Source organism: Physcomitrium patens, chromosome 5 (assembly GCF_059467195.1).
Source record: "Physcomitrium patens ecotype Gransden chromosome 5, ASM5946719v1, whole genome shotgun sequence".
Classification (NCBI taxonomy): domain Eukaryota; kingdom Viridiplantae; phylum Streptophyta; class Bryopsida; order Funariales; family Funariaceae; genus Physcomitrium; species Physcomitrium patens.
Window position 1 is genome coordinate 9,731,920 of NC_143414.1, and position 19,194 is coordinate 9,751,113.

The 19,194-nt window shown below is 35.5% G+C and overlaps 1 protein-coding gene across 1 annotated transcript; it reads right to left on the reverse strand.

Moving 5' to 3' along the window:
• Positions 1-13,737: 13,737 nt before the first annotated feature.
• Positions 13,738-18,348, reverse strand: LOC112282879 (asparagine synthetase [glutamine-hydrolyzing] 2). Its single transcript, XM_024521010.3, has 14 exons — positions 18,072-18,348; positions 17,802-17,946; positions 17,531-17,626; positions 16,997-17,138; positions 16,765-16,860; positions 16,541-16,635; positions 16,188-16,349; positions 15,878-15,958; positions 15,498-15,719; positions 15,212-15,346; positions 14,908-14,988; positions 14,629-14,715; positions 14,438-14,545; positions 13,738-14,213 (listed from the first exon to the last, which is right to left on the reverse strand). The coding sequence occupies exons 1-14, from the start codon at positions 18,149-18,151 to the stop codon at positions 13,965-13,967; spliced, it is 1,779 nt and encodes a 592-aa protein (XP_024376778.1). The 5' UTR covers positions 18,152-18,348; the 3' UTR covers positions 13,738-13,964.
• Between the last annotated feature and the right edge of the window lie 846 nt (positions 18,349-19,194).

Here is a 19,194-nt window from a genome sequence, read left to right on the forward strand (position 1 = left end):
TAACTTTTTACTTTATCAACTATACTCTCAATCATACTTTTAGAAAATTCAAGACTATGAGAGATTCAATCTATTTTTGGATTATATATTTTTAGCCATGATAAACCTAAAATGATTAGATTAAAGAAAGATCTATTGATATTAAATATTATAAGGCTACTATGACCATTAGTTTTTACGTTTATAAGAAAAGTTTCATGAGTAATATTTCTTGAAGATAATAGATGACCATCTATGACTCCTATATTAATAGTTTAGTTTTCTTCACTAAAGGTATGCTATGTCTTTTAGATAATTATTCATCAAAGAAACACGTTGAGACTATTGAATCTAATAAAATAGAGACTTTGTGATATTTAGATTCTAAAATAACATTTATTGTAAAACAAAGAGATGATTTTGATAAAAGAATAGGACCTTCACTAAATATTGTACAATGTTCTAGCTACACAGTCCCTACTATAGTTTAACAAACTTATTTTTTGACATACTATCTTCTTTGATAAGTATACTCCTTATTTTAAGATTGCATTGCTTTGCTTTAATTTTCATATTCTCTTTTTTAAATGTATATATTGAAAAGATATTAGCATTGTCATTAAATTATAATAGTGTTGAAGTACACTTGTGCACCTCTTAGATCAAAATTCAAAAAGTTGATTGTCACACTTCACAGCAAAGTCAATTGTTTGACCTAATGTTTGAAGATTAGATAAGTTGAGTATCAATTTTTCTACCTTATAGTATAATCTATAGAAAAGTTGGCTATCAAGTGCAACATCATTTTACTTGATATCAATTGTAAGTTATCAAAACTGTGAAGCATATAACATTACCAATCAATTGTCTTGTTGTAAAATATGGATCTTATTAATTGCAATACAAATTGCAACATGTTCTCCATACATAGATCAAAACTCTGCCAAAAAAGCTTCTAGATTATCCAATATTGAAGCTTGTAATTCTAAAAAAGATAAAAATCATGATAATATTGAATTTGAAAAAAATATATCAATGAATCTAACTTGTGATCTTGGATTGGATAGCTTTGGAATTGAAGTTCAATCACAAGTTGTACTTGATTAATAAATCTTCAAAACGTGCATCTTATGCCATCAAACTTCTTGGGCAATGCAATCTTTTAGTTCTCTAATACTGAAAGAATATTCTATTATACGAAAAGAAATATGATTTGATGCAGATGTTGAAGCAACTCCAATCATCTCTATATCTTTAGTCCCTACTATTCTTATTGTTTTTTATGTTGGTAAATTGAATTGATGTATTGCAAGCATTAATTCCTTTAATTTCTTTTGTATTTGGGCGATTACACTCTTCATTTCAAGAAGCTGTACCATGATAACATCCAAAGAAAGGAAGATGTCTAATATTGCTAAAGACAAATAAAAGAAAAGCCTTAAAAAAAAAATGCTAAAGACAACATTAGTTTAGAAGAAGGTAATTTACAACTCCTAATACACTTAAGTCTTATTAAAAGAAAGGAGTGATCCACTTTTAATCAAGAAAGGACAAAGCTCTGATATTGTAAGTGTATTCTTGTCAATCTATCAAGGATAAAAATTTAATGAAAGTAAATAATTAAATGACACTTTCTCAAAGAAATATGAAAAAATAAAAATAAAAAAGTATGTATATTAAAAAAAATTAAAATGACTATTTTTAAAAGACAAAGAAATTAGAGACTCTTAAAACTAGATTAAAAACAAAAAAAAATTGATAAGAATGAAAAAGACGTCACTCTTATCTTTACATATACTATCTATCTAAGATCTATATGGCAATGTTCTATAGGACCTCCAAAAACGTGTTGACTTTGCATGATACATATTTTAACTTGCAAATCAAGTTTTTTATATAGATGCCAGATAATTAGCTTATTTTACAAGCTACCAAGATATATAATATGTGATTAGCTTGTTGACGAAGTTTCTAACCTACTAACAAACTATAAATATATGTGAAGTCAAAACAATGTCTATATAATAAGGTATTATAAAATTAATCTATTTTTATCTACTTCTATCTATTTATATTATTTAAATAAGAATTATAATAAATATATATCTATGATATGAACAAGAAGATCAGAGGACTTACTTGATTGAATTTGCTTGACAAAAGTTGAATTAGTAGTCAATGTTGATTTTATTGCTTATAGATGAAAATGCTTTGGCTTCAAGAGGATTGTTCTTTGTTGATTAAAAGTTGTCTCTCTTTCTTTTGACATAAAATAAAAATATCTAAAAATGATATCTAAAAAATCTTATTATTTTTTAAATTTATAAATAGCCTTAAAATCAAATTTTAATAAAGACATACTCCGATGTATTTGACAACAATTTAAAATATATACTAATATGAAGTACTTGAGATTCTTGTAATTTGTATATATGGTGACTAAATTAAAATCACTTTCTAGATAATGATATTATACTTAAAATGAATCCACAATTACAAGAAGCTCTTTATTATGGATCTCATAGTTAATGGTGGCTATTGAAAATTTCTTATAATAAAAAGCTATTAGATGGATCTTCTCATCTGCTCTCATTCGTAACAAAATGGCATCTATAGTAAAGTCTGATGCATTTTTTTTCATAAAAAACACCTTTGAAAAGTTGACATGATAGAAGATTGATATAAAAATAAATGTTGTGTTTAAGCCTTTAAAAGTTACTTCAATTTCTTTGCTCTATTTAAGTTTGTCTTTACATGTCAAATGTATAAGAAGGACCGCAACTTGAAAAAAAATCTTAATTAAGATCCAATAATAATTGAAAAATCCCAAAAAATATTACACATCTTTGACTATTTTTGGGATCTTCCAATCTTTGATAATTTGGACCTTCTTAATATCCATTATAAGACCATCGTAGAAAATAATGTATCCTAAGAAGTCAACTTGAGTAATATAAAATACACACTTTTTTACATTGGTGTATAGTCTTATATCTCTTAGTTTTTATAATACACAACAAATATGAAGTTCATGTTCTTTTGTATACTTAAAACAAATCAAAATATCATCTAAATAACAGAAAATAAAATTATCAAGAAATTCACAAAAATAACATTCATTAGATGTTGAAAAGTAGTTGATATATTCATGAGTCATAAAGGTATGAAATTATATTCAAAATGCTTGTATCTGGAGATTTAAATATATTAAAAATTACTAAAATATTATGACTACTATTTGATACTTCTATAAAAATAGATTAATATATAAAATTTTCAAAAGGCAATAAATGACTATCTATTATTTTTACATGCATAAATTTGATTTTATTAATTAAGGATATATCTTATTTTTTGACAAAGTCTTCATTTATAAAAGAGGTTGAGGTTCTTGAATCCAACAAGACTAAGACTTTGTGATATTTTGGTCTTAAAAAAACTTCTATTTTAAAATAAGGTGGCGGATTTGATGAGTGAATAGGAACTTTACTAGATGTTGTATATGATTCTAAGTACATAATTCCTATTATAGTTGAAAAGACTTATTTTTCAACACATTGTCTTCATTGCCAACTATGCTCCTCATTTTGTGATTGTATTGCTTCTTTAAACAATATTGAGCAATATGCTTGGATTTTCTACAATATATGTAGAAATCTTCTTGACAATAATAAATTTTTTTTTATTCAATAATTATTTATAAAGGTATCATATGATTTTGTATTGGTTTCAGACTTAATGAATAAGTTTTTGAAAGCATAGGAGCTAACGTTATTACTTGACTTATTTCTCTCTAGCCAAATCTGTGTTCTAAACCTCTTTTAAATAATCAATTGTTATATGAAATAACTTGAGCAATAAATTGTTTCAAATATTCTTATTTTGATATTATCAATAATAAATCTTTGATGTCCTTTAACTCATATCAAAATTGATTGATAAGAACTTTGTCATTCGAATCCACATTATAAGTGAGGTTTTAGAATTCAATAGTATATATAGTAGCTGATTGTGATTCTTATTGTAAAGGTAAGAGCTTGGTCTCTACTTTTCTTTTTTATCACTTTTTTTGAATGTAGCCGTAAATGCTTTTAGGAATGAATTCAAATCATAAAAGAGTCATGAATCTCTTTCTATCAAAGGTACAAACTAAGAGAGAGCACTTCAAAATAGAAATGTGTATTAAAATTCATCTTGAGTAAATCCATTAAGATATTGGAAAGGATGCAACCTTAGGTAGAGCTTGGCTTGTTGCAAAAATCCTCAAAATTTAGATCTTGTTTTATCAATCTTCTTAGGCATACTAATTCCTATTCCCATTATACTTATAGAAGCAAAACTTCTTAGATTTGGTTGTAAGATTGATCTACTTGCTTCTTTCAATTGTACAACTTCTTGATGCAAACTGTGAACTTCTTCTATAGGCATTGGATTAGTGTTTTCTTAGTTGGCATTGGTGATATGTGAAATTTCCATCCTAAGAGTGTTAACAAATTCGAGAAGATCTACAATAGTTGCAAATCTATTCTCACTTTTAGCAAGTATAAAATTTATAATTTTTCCTTCTATTTCAAACAACTTGAAAAATCTACAAATCAAATTAGAAGAGGATAATTTGTAACTTCTAATGTTAAATGAAAATTTTCACAAAGAAGAATAATTTGCTTTCTTAAAGAAAAAAATCAATGTTAGAAAATTAAACAATTTTTTTAAAGGTGGATATTCTGCAACCTTCAAAATACAACAATAGAAGTGGAGTAATCTACTTACTTCTAAGATAAAAATAATGAATTAGGACACTCATTAAATTATCAAAGACATGAACCTCAAAGAACTAAAATAACAATACACTCTTATGTCACTCAAAAAGACTAAAAAAATCACTCAAAGATGATATAGTATTAAACTAAAATGACTATTGCCAAAGGTAAGAAGACTAGGAAGTCTTGAAACAAGACTAAGGACTAAAAAGGCATTGACAAGAGTAAAGAAGACTTCATTCTTGCCTCCATATATATTTTTAAGTAAAAGCTATATGGTAATATCATATAGGACCTCCAAAACATATTAACTTTATAAGACATGTATCTTAACTTACAAGGTAAGTTTTTTATATGTGCGCCATATAATTAACTTGTTTTGCAAGCTATTAATACATGGTTAAATTGTTGATCAAGTATCAAGGACAAGAACTCGATGAAAAAATAATTCAGACAAGTGAGCCTTCACTCAAAGAAAGGTAACAAAATATAAATAAACAAGTATGTATATTGAAAGAGAAACTGGAATGGCTATTGCCAAAAGACAAGAAAACTAGAGACCCTTGAAACTAGACTGGAAGCAAGAAAGGAGTTGACGAGAGTGAAGAAGCCTTCATTCTTGTCTCTATATATACTATCTAACTAGAGGCTACGTGGCGACATTCTATAGGACCTCCAATATGTGTTGACTTTATAGGGCACATGCCTTGACTTACAAGGCAAGTTTTTCTACGTGTGGACCACATAGTTAGCTTGATCTTCAAGCTAACAATATGTGTGGTACATGGCCAACTTGTTGACCACGTTTCTAATCCAAAAAGTCAATTAAAGACACCTATGAAGTCAAAGCAGCGTCTAGGAAGTTTTTAGGAAGCTTCTATATTAAATATTATAGAATTAACTTACTTTTACCTACTTTTACTTACTTCTACTTATTTCTATATGTAATTATTAGCTTACATGATTATGGCCATGACATTACCCCCCCTTCTAGGGACGAGTTCCACGAGGAGCAGTCATCATATGTTGAGAAAATCTATGATGCGATGAATTGTATTCGCCACATACTCTGATCTCTGTTCTCTTCGAAGATGATTGATAGGGCCTCTCAACCATCGGTAGTGTCTCATATCAGGACAGGAAGACCACCCAGTTATTTGATCATTATTGAGGCCTTCGTAACTTCCTTCGAATAGAATATTTGGAACACCATCAGGAGTTGTTCCTACCTCTAGCAAAATCACCAAACATCGGGAGTTCCTTCCCAAATCGTGATACCAAACGCGTTGTATCTCACCATCTATTCGAGGAAGAACATGTCGTTCTTGAAGATCTTCATCTCGATTGCGTCGTCTTGAAGGTTGTGACAATCGTAATGTCTTGTCCGGCAGGTCAGCAAATAAAGGCTCTTGAGTTGAATCCGCTGGTTTTTGGTTCTCCATCTCCTGAGCGCCACTACTACAACGAAGCTACGAACAAGAATTGAAAGTAGAATGTTATCTTGCCTAGATGTTGTTTCTTTTATAAAAAAGGTTTTTATCTTGATTTTGATGGATGTCGTCGATGAAAAGCCTCCACCGCCTTTGCTGCATTTGCAAGATTCTTTATTGGCTCCCATGTGCGTTCACTAATACCATATCCGTGCCAATGGACAAGATATTCTAATTTATTTTGGCGTCGCCTTGAATCTAAGACTTCTTCTACTTCAAACTCTTCATTATTGTCGACTTCTATAGGAGGAGGTGGAGCTTGTCGTCTTCTTGCTATGTCCACTATCTTATATGGTTCAAGAAGAGACACGTGGAATACTAGATGGATTTTCATTGACTCCGGTAGATGTAAACGATATGCAACTGGATTAATTTGTGCAGAAATAGAAAATGGTCCCAGCCTTTGATAGTCCAACTTATCACAAGGACGAGTGGTCTTGATATTACGACGAAGTAGCCATACCTTATCACCGAAGACGAATGATGGTTATTCCTTTTGATAGACATCTGCATTGGCCTTTTGTTATTTTTGAGTCTCTTTTAACTGCGCCTTCATCGTTGCATGTAGCTCTGATAAATGAATTGCCAAATCTTTCGCAGCAAGATTATCAACTTTTGAAAAGTCAAAAGTATCAAGTCGTGGATGATAACCATAATTAGCAAAGAAAGGTGTTTGTTTTGTAGAAGAGTGTACCGTATTATTGTAAGCAAACTCTGCCAATGGCAAAAGAGTTGTCCAATCATCTTGTTGGTAATTAATGGTACATCTTAAATATTGCTCCAAAACTTGATTAACACGCTCCGTTTGTCCATCAGTTTGAAGATGGAATGCCGAAGATAGTTTTATATCCACTTTAAGAATCTTGAAAAGAGTCCGCCAAAATCTTCATACAAATTGAGTTCCCCTATCTGATATAATAACCTTGGGTAATCCATGATAGGGATAGATATTGTCAAGAAAGAGCTTAGTTGTTTCTTCACCTGTGATAGATTTTGTACATGGTACAAAATGTGCCATCTTGGTAAAACGATCTACTATCACGAATATAGAGTCATAAGAACATGAGATTGGAAGATCTGTGATGAAGTCCATAGAAACAGAAGACCATGGTTGTTCTGGAATGGGTAATGGCTGAAGAAGTCCAAAAGGTCCATGACGAGGAGTTTTCAATCTTGAGCAAACATCACATGATTGTAAAAAATCTTTAACTGCCTTCCACATTTGAAGCCACCAAAAATCCCTAGATATCAGCTCCAAAGTCTTATTATATCCGAAATGTCCTGCTGCTGGGAAGTCGTGATGAGCTTGAAGAACACGTAAATGTGCTTCTCCTTCTGGAACATATAGGCGTCCTTCGAAATAGAGTAGGTTGTTCTTGGATTCAAATTTAGATAGATCATGAGATTTAGAAGAATTGTTCTTGATATTATGAATAAGAGGGTCTGAAGACATACTTAACTGGACTTGCTTAAGAAAAGTTAAATCAACAGTCAATGTTGATTTTATTGCTTGAAGATGAAATTGCTCCGGCTTCAAGAGAACCGTTCTTTGTTGCTCAAAAGCTGCATCTCCTTCTTTTGGTGCAAGATAAGAACGTCTAGACAAGGCATCGGATAAACCTTGTTGTTTTTCTGGCCGATAAGTGATGATGAACTCGAATCTTGATAAAGACATGCTCCAACGAGCTTGGCGATGATTTAATACGCATGCTGACATAAAATATTTGAGGTTCTTGTGATCCGTATACACGGTGACTGGACTAAAAATGCCTTCTAAATAATGATGCCATTCTTAAAAAGAATCTACAATTGCAAGAAGTTCTTTGTCGTGGATCTCATAATTGATTTCTGTTGCTGAGAATTTTCTTGAATGAAAGGCTACTGGATGAAGTTTGTCATCTGTTTTCATTTGTGATAAAACCGCACCCAGAGCAAAGTCCAATGCATCTGTTTCCATAAAGAATGCTTTGGAAAAATCAACACAATACAAAATTGGTGCAGAAACAAACGTTGTCTTTAAAGATTCAAAAGCAACTTCTACTTCTTGATTCTATTGGAGTTTGTCTTTACAAATCAAACGTATAAGTGGAGCTGCAACTCGAGAGAATTCTTTGATGAAGATCCGATAGTAGTTGGAAAATCCCAAAAAACATTAGACATCTCTTACCGTTTTTGGAATCTTCCAATCTATAATAGTTTGAACTTTCTTAGGATCCATCATAAGTCCATCATTTGAAATGATGTAACCTAAGAAATCGACTTGAGTAGTGTAGAATACACACTTTTCTATCTTGGCATAGAGTCCTATATCTCTAAATTTTTGTAACACATGACGAACATGAAGTTCATATTCTTTTGGATTCTTAGAATAGATCAAGATGTCGTCTAGATAACATACCACAAAATCGTCCAAAAACTCTCGAAAAACATCATTCATTAGATGTTGAAAAGCTGTTGGTGCATTTGTAAGTCCAAAAGGCATGACGTTGTATTCAAAATGTCCATACCTAGTTCGAAACGTAGTCTTCCATTCATCTCCTTCTTTGATGCGTACTAGATTGTATGCTCCCCAAAGATCTATTTTTGTATAGATCTTAGCTTGATTCAGCTAATCAAGAAGTCCAGATATTAAAGGTAGTGGATACCTGTTCTTGATGGTATCTTATTAAATCCTCGATAATCAACATACATCCGTAATGATCCATCTTTTTTCTTCACAAATAGAATTGGAGCTCGTGCAGGAGATTTAGAATGGCATATGAAATTTTTGGCTAGATTTTCTTCAATATACTCCTTGAATTCAGTCAATTCATTTTGTGATAAACTGTAGATTGGTTCAAATGGCGGTTGTGCTCTTTCTTGAAGGTCAATTGAGCAATCATAGGGACGATGTTCTAGGAGTGTATCTGCATTTTTTTTTCAAACACATCTTGAAATTCTTGATATTGGCTTAGAATGCAACTTGAAGTCTTTCCTCCAGTAAAAATAGTTGTAGCATAAATAATATATGGTGATTCTTTCATAGCAGCATGCAAGAAAGCTTTTGTACCTATAAACACGGGTTTAATTGAACTAGACTTATGTCTCTCTACTTGCTTAACTACACTGTTAGTTATACTTTTAGAGAAAGTAAGAGTTCAGGAAATCTAATTTATTTGAGGGTTGTATTTTTCTAACCACGATAAACCTAAAATGACTGGATTAAAGAGAGATCTAATGATATTAAATACTACAAAACTATTATGACCATTGATTATTACTTCTATAGGAAGGATTTTGTGAGTTATATCTCCAGAAGACAATGGACGACCATCTATGACTTCTACATGAACAGGTTTAGTTTTCTTTACTAAAGATATGCTATGTCTTTTAGTAAATTCTTCATCTAAAAAATACGCTGAGGCTCTTGAATCTAACAAGGCAGAGACTTTGTAATGTTTAGGTCCTAAAATAACATTTAATGTAAAACAAGGAGAGGGCTCTAAGGAGAGAATAGGACCTTTACTAGAAGTTGTGCAAGGTTCCAGCCACACGGTCCCTATTATAGCTGGACAAACTCGTTTTCCGACATATTATCTTCTTTCACAGCCATACTCCTCATTTTGTGATTGCGTCGTTTCTTTGGACAATGTTGAGCAGTGTGCTTTGGTTCTCCACAATATAAACATAATCCTTCTTGACGACGACGAGTCTTTTCTTACTCAGTAAGAGGTTTGAAACGTACTGCATCAATTTGCATATCCTCTACTTCCGAATGTATGTGTTGAAGAGGTGTTGGTGTTGCCATTGAATTATAGTAACGTTGAGGTCCACTTGTACGGTTCTCAGATCGGAATTCAAAAAGGCGATTGTCGCACTTTACAGCAAAGTCAATTGCTTGACTCAATGTTTGAGGATCAGGTAAGTTGAGCATTAATTTTTTTATCTCATATTGTAATCCGTAGAAAAATTGGCTAATAAGTGCAGCATCATCCCACTTGATATCAGTTGCAAGTTGTCAAAATTGTGAAGCATATAACGTTACTGATTGATTGCCTTGTCGTAAAATACGGATCTTATTGGTTGCAACACGAATTGCATCATGTTCTCCATACATGGATCGAAACTCCGCCAAAAAAGCCTCTAGATTATCCAATATTGGATCTTGTCGTTCAAGAAAAGATAAAAACCACGATAGTGCTGAACCTGAAAGAAGCGTACCAATGAATCTAACTTGTGATCCTAGAGTTAGATAGCTTTGGGGTTGAAGTTCAATCACAAGTTGCACTTGATTGATAAATCCTCGAAACTTGGATCTAGTGCAATCAAACTTCTCGGGTAGGGCAATTCTTGGTTCTCTAACATTTGAAGGGCATTCCACCATAGGAGAAAAGACATGGTTTGATGCAGATGTTGAAGCAGCTCCAACCATTTCTATATCTTCACTTCCTGCCAATCTTGTTGCTCCTTGTGGTGGTAAATTGAGTTGATACATTGCAAGCATTAACTCCTTGAATTGTTCTTGCATTTGTGCCATTGCACTCTTCATTTCAAGAAGTTCTGCCATGATAACACTTAGAAGAGAGAAGATGTCTAATATCGCTCAAGACAAATAGAAGAGAGGACTTGGGAACAAAGAAAATACTAAGGACAATATCAGTTTAGAAGAGGGTAATCCGCAACTTCTAATACGCTTATATCTTATCAAGAAAAAGAGGTAATCCACTCTTAATCAAGATTAGACAAAGCTCTGATATTGTAGGTGTACTTTGTCAATCTGTCAAGGACAAGAACTCGATGAAAAAACAATTCAGACAAGTGAGCCTTCACTCAAAGAGAGGTAACAAAATATATATAAACAAGTATATATATGAAAGAAGAACTGGATGTCAAGGACAAGAACTCGGTGAAAAAACAATTTAGACAAGTGAGCCTTCACTCAAAGAAAGGTAACAAAATATAAATAAACAAGTATGTATATTAAAAGAGAAACTGGAATGGCTATTGCCAAAAGACAAGAAAACTAGAGATCCTTGAAACTAGACTGGAAGCAAGAAAAGAGTTGACAAGAGTGAAGAAGCCTTCATTCTTGTCTCTATATATACTATCTAACTAGAGGCTACGTGGCAACATTCTATAGGACCTCCAATATGTGTTGACTTTGTAGGGCACATGCCTTGACTTACAAGGCAAGTTTTTCTACGTGTGGGCCACATAGTTAGCTTGATCTTCAAGCTAACAATATGTGTGGCACATGGCCAACTTGTTGATCACGTTTCTAATCCAAAAAGTCAATTACAGACACCTATGAAGTCAAAGCAGCGTCTAGGAAGTTTCTAGGAAGCTTCCATATTAAATATTGTAGAATTAACTTACTTTTATCTACTTTTACTTACTTCTACCTATTTCTATATGTAATTATTAGCTTACATGATTATGGCCGTGACACCAAGCTTCTAATCTATCAATCAACTACAATCACATGTTAAGTTAAAGTAGTGTCTATACAGCTTCTAAGAAGCTTCTCTAAAAAATATCATGAAATAAATTTACTTTTATCTTCTTTTACTTAATCATATAGGTAAATATTAGAATAAATATGTATACCATATTTGGCCTCATTGCCAAACACAACCTAATCCTCATTGTATTTAAGGTTATTATCATTGTAGCTAGCTTTGTCCTCTATTAAATACATATCACCAACCATGACTTTGACGATGGCTTTGTGAATATTAAACATAATCTCACATCAATCTAGAGCTTTAGAAATAAAGTGAGATTGCATCAAATTTCAAAACAAGACAAGATATTATTGAAAAAAACATCTTGCTTCGCTTATGACTAGGGCTGCACATATTTTTGAAATTTCAAAGTGTATTGCTTCTTCATTTACAAGTCTATGTTGTCATATTGAAATGGCATGCTCCAATCTTATACGTTGGTTGTGATCTTGTGTTTTGCTCCAACGTTCTCTTTACAACCAAATGCAATACAGAAACAAAAGTGCATCTCTTTGATGACCAAAGTGGTGACACAACAAGAGATGATTTTCAAATCATACTTTGCATCATTGGCCTTGATGTAACTTGAACGACACTTGTTTTAAAATCGGAGGACTAAACAACAATAAACAAATTAACTATCTACTACTTCACTTTATTCTTGCATGATTAAAAAAGTGGTCTAGGCACAATAATTATCTATTGCTCCACTCCAACTTAGTCGCAATTGAAAAAGTGACCTCAATAGACAATCACTACTACTTTGCTCTAACAATTGAAAAAATAATCTCTGCAATTTGTAACTATCACTTTACTCCTAACTCCAACTTAGTCACAATTGAAAAAATAACTTTTATAGTGAATAACTACCACTCTACTCTTAGCATTATTTTGGACACGTTTGAAATTGATCTAAGCAATCGGTAACTATCATTGTGCAAATGGCCTTAATTTAGACATGTTTAAAAAACTAATCTAAGTAATTAAGGTCCTAAATTGCTAAAATGCCTATTATAGATAAGATTGGTCATACTCAATATCATTATTATTATTATTTTTTATATTATGCACTTTAAAAAATAAAATAACAAATTTATCATATTTTCTCATTTTTTCTTGTATATGTCTTTGAAGAATAATACATGTTATTTCAATAACATTGACATTTAATATACATTTTAAATTTTCCAATAACTCCGTTTATGAATACATATATATTCAAATATATATGTATTTTGTAAATATTTTACTTTTGTATCACACATCTATGTATGTATGTATGTATTATATATATATATATATATATATATATATATATTTCATCCATTTAATGCACTTAAGAAGGTTTGAGAGATATGCATTCGTTTATTTTTTATTAAATACCTCATTATATTCAACTCCATGAAATTTCAAGCAAGATCATTAGAGATATCAGCTAGAATATTTGACAGTCTTCTTAACAATATTGTAATTGTAATATTTTCATTTACAATAAAGTTAATGCATGTAACAATATTCAATACTTATTAAATAAAAACTTAAAAATTTCAGTTGTTTTTTTTTCTGGTGACTTCATTTCAACAACTGCAAATGCTTTAAGAAAAATTCATTCATCATTTCTATCAACTTATGAAATAGAAAATTTAAAAACCCCATGGTTTTGATCCCAAAGATAGGAAAAGAATCATCTCCAATGATCTAGCCCTAATTAAGTTCTCAATGTAATCCACTATTATTTAAAAATCAATGAACGTGACATGAGTGACAAGAATAGCTTGAATGTTACAGAACAACCAGATTCTTTCAGAAAATGAAGTGAAACTTTTTCATGATTTCGTCGTAAAATACCACTAAGTTGGAATGATTATTTTTAAAATCTTATGTTTTCTCTAAAACATTATGACTATTATTAATTTAGGCTTTTAAAGATTGTGAATGAATAAAGAAATTCAAATGCTGCATGGGAAACTATCCGAAGATATGTGATTGAGGGTTTGAAAAACAAGCTCATTCGAAAACAATATATACCTGAAGGTTGATCTCTTTCACGGTCAACAACAAATTTAAAAGTCCTTTAACCAGTTCCTACTCAAATACACATAAGGCATTTATCTCAAAGTAAACGGAAATGAAAACTGATCACTCTAAAATGGCAATTGTTCACCAATACATATAAAGCTACAATTGCTTGCAGTACAGTAGGTGGGTCAGCTTACAATGAGCATCCTAATCAAAGAACACCATGCGTCACCTCAGGCAACAGCTATGGCTTCCTGAACCTTGTCGCCCACTTTCGAGTTGGCCAAACCATCCTCACCACCTTCTTTGTGGCTCACTGCTGAGCTCTCCACCTCACCACCTTCATATGCGGAATCGTGAACACCTGTAGCTGCCCTGCCTGAGGGATCCAAGTTATTGGCCCATGCCTTGTCCCAGGCAATGGCAGCAGCAGTACTGCAAGCTACACTAGGTCCTCCTGGAACTGTAAGCCTTGCTGACTCCTGCAATTTGTATTTTATATAAAAGCTCGTCAGTGATTGTTCAAAATATATCGAAACCGGGTGTGAGCCCAAGCTCAAACACAGGATGAGATCCATGTCACATATGGTATTGTATTGCTCTGAACTTGATTTGGTCACTATATGGTACAGTCAACAAAATATGTGTTGTTTGATAAAATTTCATAATTAAGTTAGTGGAGTATGAAGTGGCTGTGAGAACTGACCTGTGGGAAGCATCTCTCGAAGATCATGCGGTAGTAGTAACCTTCCTTTGTTCCTGGAGTGTTGTGGGGATAAATGTGTTTAGCATTTGCCAGCATCTGGTCAGAAACCTGCAAGATCGGGTGAATGTCAGGGGTCGACCACATACAACGACATAGAATGCAATTTGAAGCGAATGAGAAGTTATGGTTACCTGACTGGCTGCATGGTCCTTCAAGCCATCAATCCAACTGTAGCCAACACCGTCACTGAACTGCTCCTTCTGTCTGTACAAAATATGCTGCAACGCAAGCGCAAAGCAATCACAGGGTGTCACAGAATCAGAATCCACTTCAATAATTACCCCGTACATTCTTCAAGGTTCTACTAATCTCTTCGAGATAGTGCTGCAAAATCACTTCCACTCATTTGAATAGCAGGAAGCTCCTAAACATGAATGTCTATTTCACTTCCAAAGGACAAGACCGTCAACCTTGGGCAGGTATGGGTTCTCTTCATCATCAAAAGCTTTACGGATGATCCACTTCTCGATTTTCCCTTCCTTCTTGTTTATCTGCACCACCAATTATAGCTATAGCCACTCAGTAACACGAGCTTATATTGAAGGACACCTTCAGCATCTAAAGATTATGGAGTTGCCTGCAATGAAAAGTACTCAAGGAAGAGAAAGTTCGGCAACTAGGACGCACTTTGATGGCCTTTCAAATTCTGAGAGATGGTGACAGATACTGTCACAACCGAAACCTTAAATGAGAAATGAATCACTGGGAACGTACCATTTTCTCAGCAGGGTCGATCGACATGGCGAGGTTTACGAAGTCCCTATCCAAGAATGGTACACGAGCTTCCAAACCCCAGGCTGATGTTGATTTGTTTGCCCTCAAACAATCGTACAAGTGCAGTGCCTTCAACTGCCGAAAAATATAAAATTGTATATCCATCAGACCTTTGAAATAAGAAATTCAAAATTATAAGCTAAGTTAATTCACAAGATGAACTGCAATTGTTAGATTCAGATGCAGATGCATCTACCGCAAAGGCACTTAATAAGCAAACACAGACCTTCCTACAAGTTTCCTTGTGAAACTCCTCCTTGTTAGGAGCTTTGTGGAAGTAAAGGTAACCCCCAAATATCTCGTCTGAACCCTCTCCAGAAAGAACCATCTTCACGCCAAGGGCTTTGATTTTTCGAGACATGAGGAACATGGGTGTACTAGCTCGAATTGTAGTGACATCATACGTTTCAATGTGATATATTACATCAGAAATGGCATCCAGACCTTCCTGTATAATTGAAAAATCGGGTCAGTAACAATCCAACAAGTCTAAACGTTGTACACTAGACTAAGGATTCAAGCATACAATCGTAAGAATAAGCTCATTCGAAACAAGACATACATACACACAACAAAGGAATTGAACTCGTGAGAGACGGAGCAGACCTGGACAGTGAAATGAAACTCTTTGTGCACCGTACCGATGTAATCAGCAACTTCCCGTCCAGCCTTCAAATCGGGAGAGCCCTACACATGGGCAACACAACACAATGAATGACATAAATCACAGTTACTAACATCAAAATCCAAATCATAAGCCAATGAGCCCTACAACAAAATCTGAGAACGGATTGGGATTTGGATTACTGTTATCACTTCAGCAAAACCAGACGAATCAGAAGCCCCGTAGTAGAAGGGAAAGTGTAATTATAAAGATGCCACTCCTTTTCCAAACGGACAAAGCTAAGCTAAGTACCTCCAGTCCAACACAGAAAGAATGAAGCTTATTCCCCCATTGCTTGGCTGCTGTACTGCCGGCTAGATGTCGTTGAGCAACCGCAGCTACCAACGAGGAATCAAGGCCACCCGACAGCAGCACTCCAAACGGCACATCCGTCATTAACCGTTTGATGACTGACTGGAAAAGCAGAGGCCATGTTTGTAAGTGTCAAAGAGTATCCTAGATATTTCAAAGAATGTTGAGCACCTCTAAATAAGTTCAGGAAGTAATAAAACGAGACCTAGCATGAGAATTGCTCCGTCGACATTAACTCAACAACAAGTCGCGAGTCTGGGGAAAGAGGTCATCTGTTGCACTGCGGTTCTTACTTTCTCAAAGGCATGTCGTAGTATGAGCGGGTCATAAGGTTCTGCTGGGATGCTTTCGTTGAACCAAGGTGGGTTGTAATACCTACGCAGACCACCTGAACATCCGCAACCTTCGTTAAGAGAAATCAATGCAGACTACCTTCAATAAAATTCATTTCCAATGCACTCATTCTGTATTCTTAGCATCTGGAACCAAAATAATGTGCAATTGAGGAATTGATTACCTTGCTTGCTGGAATACATGTGACCTGGAGGGAACGACTCAAAGCGCTCACAATCGTCCTTCAAAGCCTTCATCTCAGACGCAAACCATACAGACCCTGCCAATCCCACATCAATAGCCAGGATCAATGACTGCATGATGAGAACGTTTCCTTAATTGCAGGGACCGAAGACGAACAAAATGACCTAAGATCGGTTACGAGAAATTAAAGGAAAGAGGCAGTTGAAAGAGACCATCATTGCCCCACCCGAGGTAGAGTGGTGTGATTCCAAGGGGATCGCGAGCAGCAATGAATGACTTATCGCGCAAGTCTACCAATACAAATGAAAACATGCCATCCAGCTTCTCAACCACCTCCTCCCCAATTTCCTCGTACTACAGAAACCAGCAGGCAGCAAAAATCAGTTCACACAAATTCTGCAAGGGTGGTTTTCTTCAGTACCACAATTCGAAATATTGATAGAGGTACTGCTATACCACTATGGTGCAACCTTTTCTCAAATAAATTCTAAACAAATTTTCGCCATAAAGCTGTTTTAGAAAGTTGGACAGATCTAACAATGCTCATCAAAAACCCCGTTAATTGTTAGGGGTCCTATTTTAGAGGAACAAACCAGCCATGGGGGGAGGTACACAACAATGAGTCCAAGAACAAAAGCATTAGAAGACTACCAGGCAATTGGGCACCACTCAATAACATCTCTGAGCTTCCATGCTACACAAACCACTAACTTCCTACAGGCCAAGCTGAAACTAGAAACACTTACCAGATGTGCAATAACTTCACAATCACTCTGAGTGTGGTATTTATGTGCCTTCATGCTCGCCTTGAGGGCCTCATGGTTGTAAATCTCGCCATTCACCTGCCATCACCAAGAGATTCATTCAGCACAAAAATTACAAACAGACGATTACAACTCACCCACAACGCTCACAGCTCAGAATGCAAGCTTTCGCTCACAATTCCGGACCTCTTCGATCGTACACAACAACAAGAGACGCTAAGAGAGACATGGCTGCCACAAACATCACACCCACCGCGACGACAATGTCCTTGTTCTCGTTGAACAACGGCTGGTCGCCCGACGTGGGATCGATAATTGCCAACCTTTCGTGCGCCAGATAACATCCCGACGCCTCGTCCACGAACAAACCACTCCAGTCAGGTCCCCGGTGCCGCAACCTGCCGCCACCACCACTCCATGCATCAAAACCCTGCCTTCACCCTACAACGCAGACCCGGACCGACACTAACCCCGTCTAAACCCCCAAATTCTTCCCCGCAGTCAGCATTTCCCATTCCATCACCTGCGAGAGAGCTCCAGGCAGCGATGCCGCCGCGTGACGCTCTTGTCATGGCACCCAAGGATGGCTAAAATTCCACACATTGTGACGGCGGCTCAAGTCTCCTCAAAAGCGCTAACGGAAAGACAAGAGAGAAGCCAAAAAGGAAGGAGGGGGGACGACAAGCGACCAGCTGGGTCAGGATTCGTAGGTTTGTCGTGCAAAGAGCATCATAAACCCTTGATGCAGAATCCGCCTCTTCCTCTTACTCTTCCTCGTCCTCCTTCACCACAACCACCCAAGCCCACACAGTGTGGAACTGCAGCCTCGCCTGATACTACTAGTAACCGAGCACTCCAGTCGCGCACGGCCATGGGTGCGGGCCTAAAGCCTCGACGTGAGCTGGAATCCTGGATCTAAGCTGCTGCTGCTGCTGCTGCAGTGCACTCGGTGTCGTTAAGCCTCTGTTGCCTGGTTCGTGACTGCACTACCCAGATTCCCTCCTCAGGGTGAGAATCCTCGGCACGGCCAACGGTGACTGTCTGCGTTCGCTGCCAACTCGTCCACCCATCTCGTCACTTGGGGTCTTGTCCAAGTGAAAATTTTACACTCGATTTTTCACAATGGGTGGTCCGTTTCTGAAAAAACTTGATGGAAAAAGGCCACATTTCGCGGCGCTATGTGCAGTTTAATATGGCTATCAGCTAAAGCAAGCGTCGCATTACAGCAAACTGAAAGCCTCACTGGTGGGTTCGCGCTGCATGAACAACCCTCAATGTGGGAATTAGCAGAAAGGGATTCTCCGTAAACAGGCGATGATGCTTAGTGTTGGACTTATAATATATAAATATTTGTTTTTGCCGGTGGTAATGGGTGCATATGTTATGCCAGATGGTGAGGGTTCGGATCTCGCCCGCTGAAGTGAGATTATAGTAATCGGTTGGCCGGGAATTGGGTGGGGTTGGGTTGGGTTTACATTGGGGATTGATTGCACCCTAACGACGAGAGGAGCAGGGAGTCGCTATATGGTCGGAGCACAACGCCGGCTCTGCCACATCCTGGTGCTCATCGTCGGACATTCGTCGCTTTCACCTCGTTCGTCGGTTTTTCGCTCGTTTCTCGTTTTTCTGTCCGTCGTTCGTTCATC

What these genes read in the sequence shown, in the direction of transcription:
- LOC112282879 (XM_024521010.3), bottom strand. Translation starts at nt 18,151, where the DNA reads ATGTGTGGAATTTTAGCCATCCTTGGGTGCCATGACAAGAGCGTCACG. An exon ending in ACAAGGAAACTTGTAGGAAG is followed by an intron (nt 15,347 to 15,497) that starts GTCTGTGTTTGC and finishes ATTTTTCGGCAG; the next exon opens with TTGAAGGCACTGCACTTGTA. An exon ending in AGAACCCATACCTGCCCAAG is followed by an intron (nt 14,716 to 14,907) that starts GTTGACGGTCTT and finishes CTTGCGTTGCAG; the next exon opens with CATATTTTGTACAGACAGAA.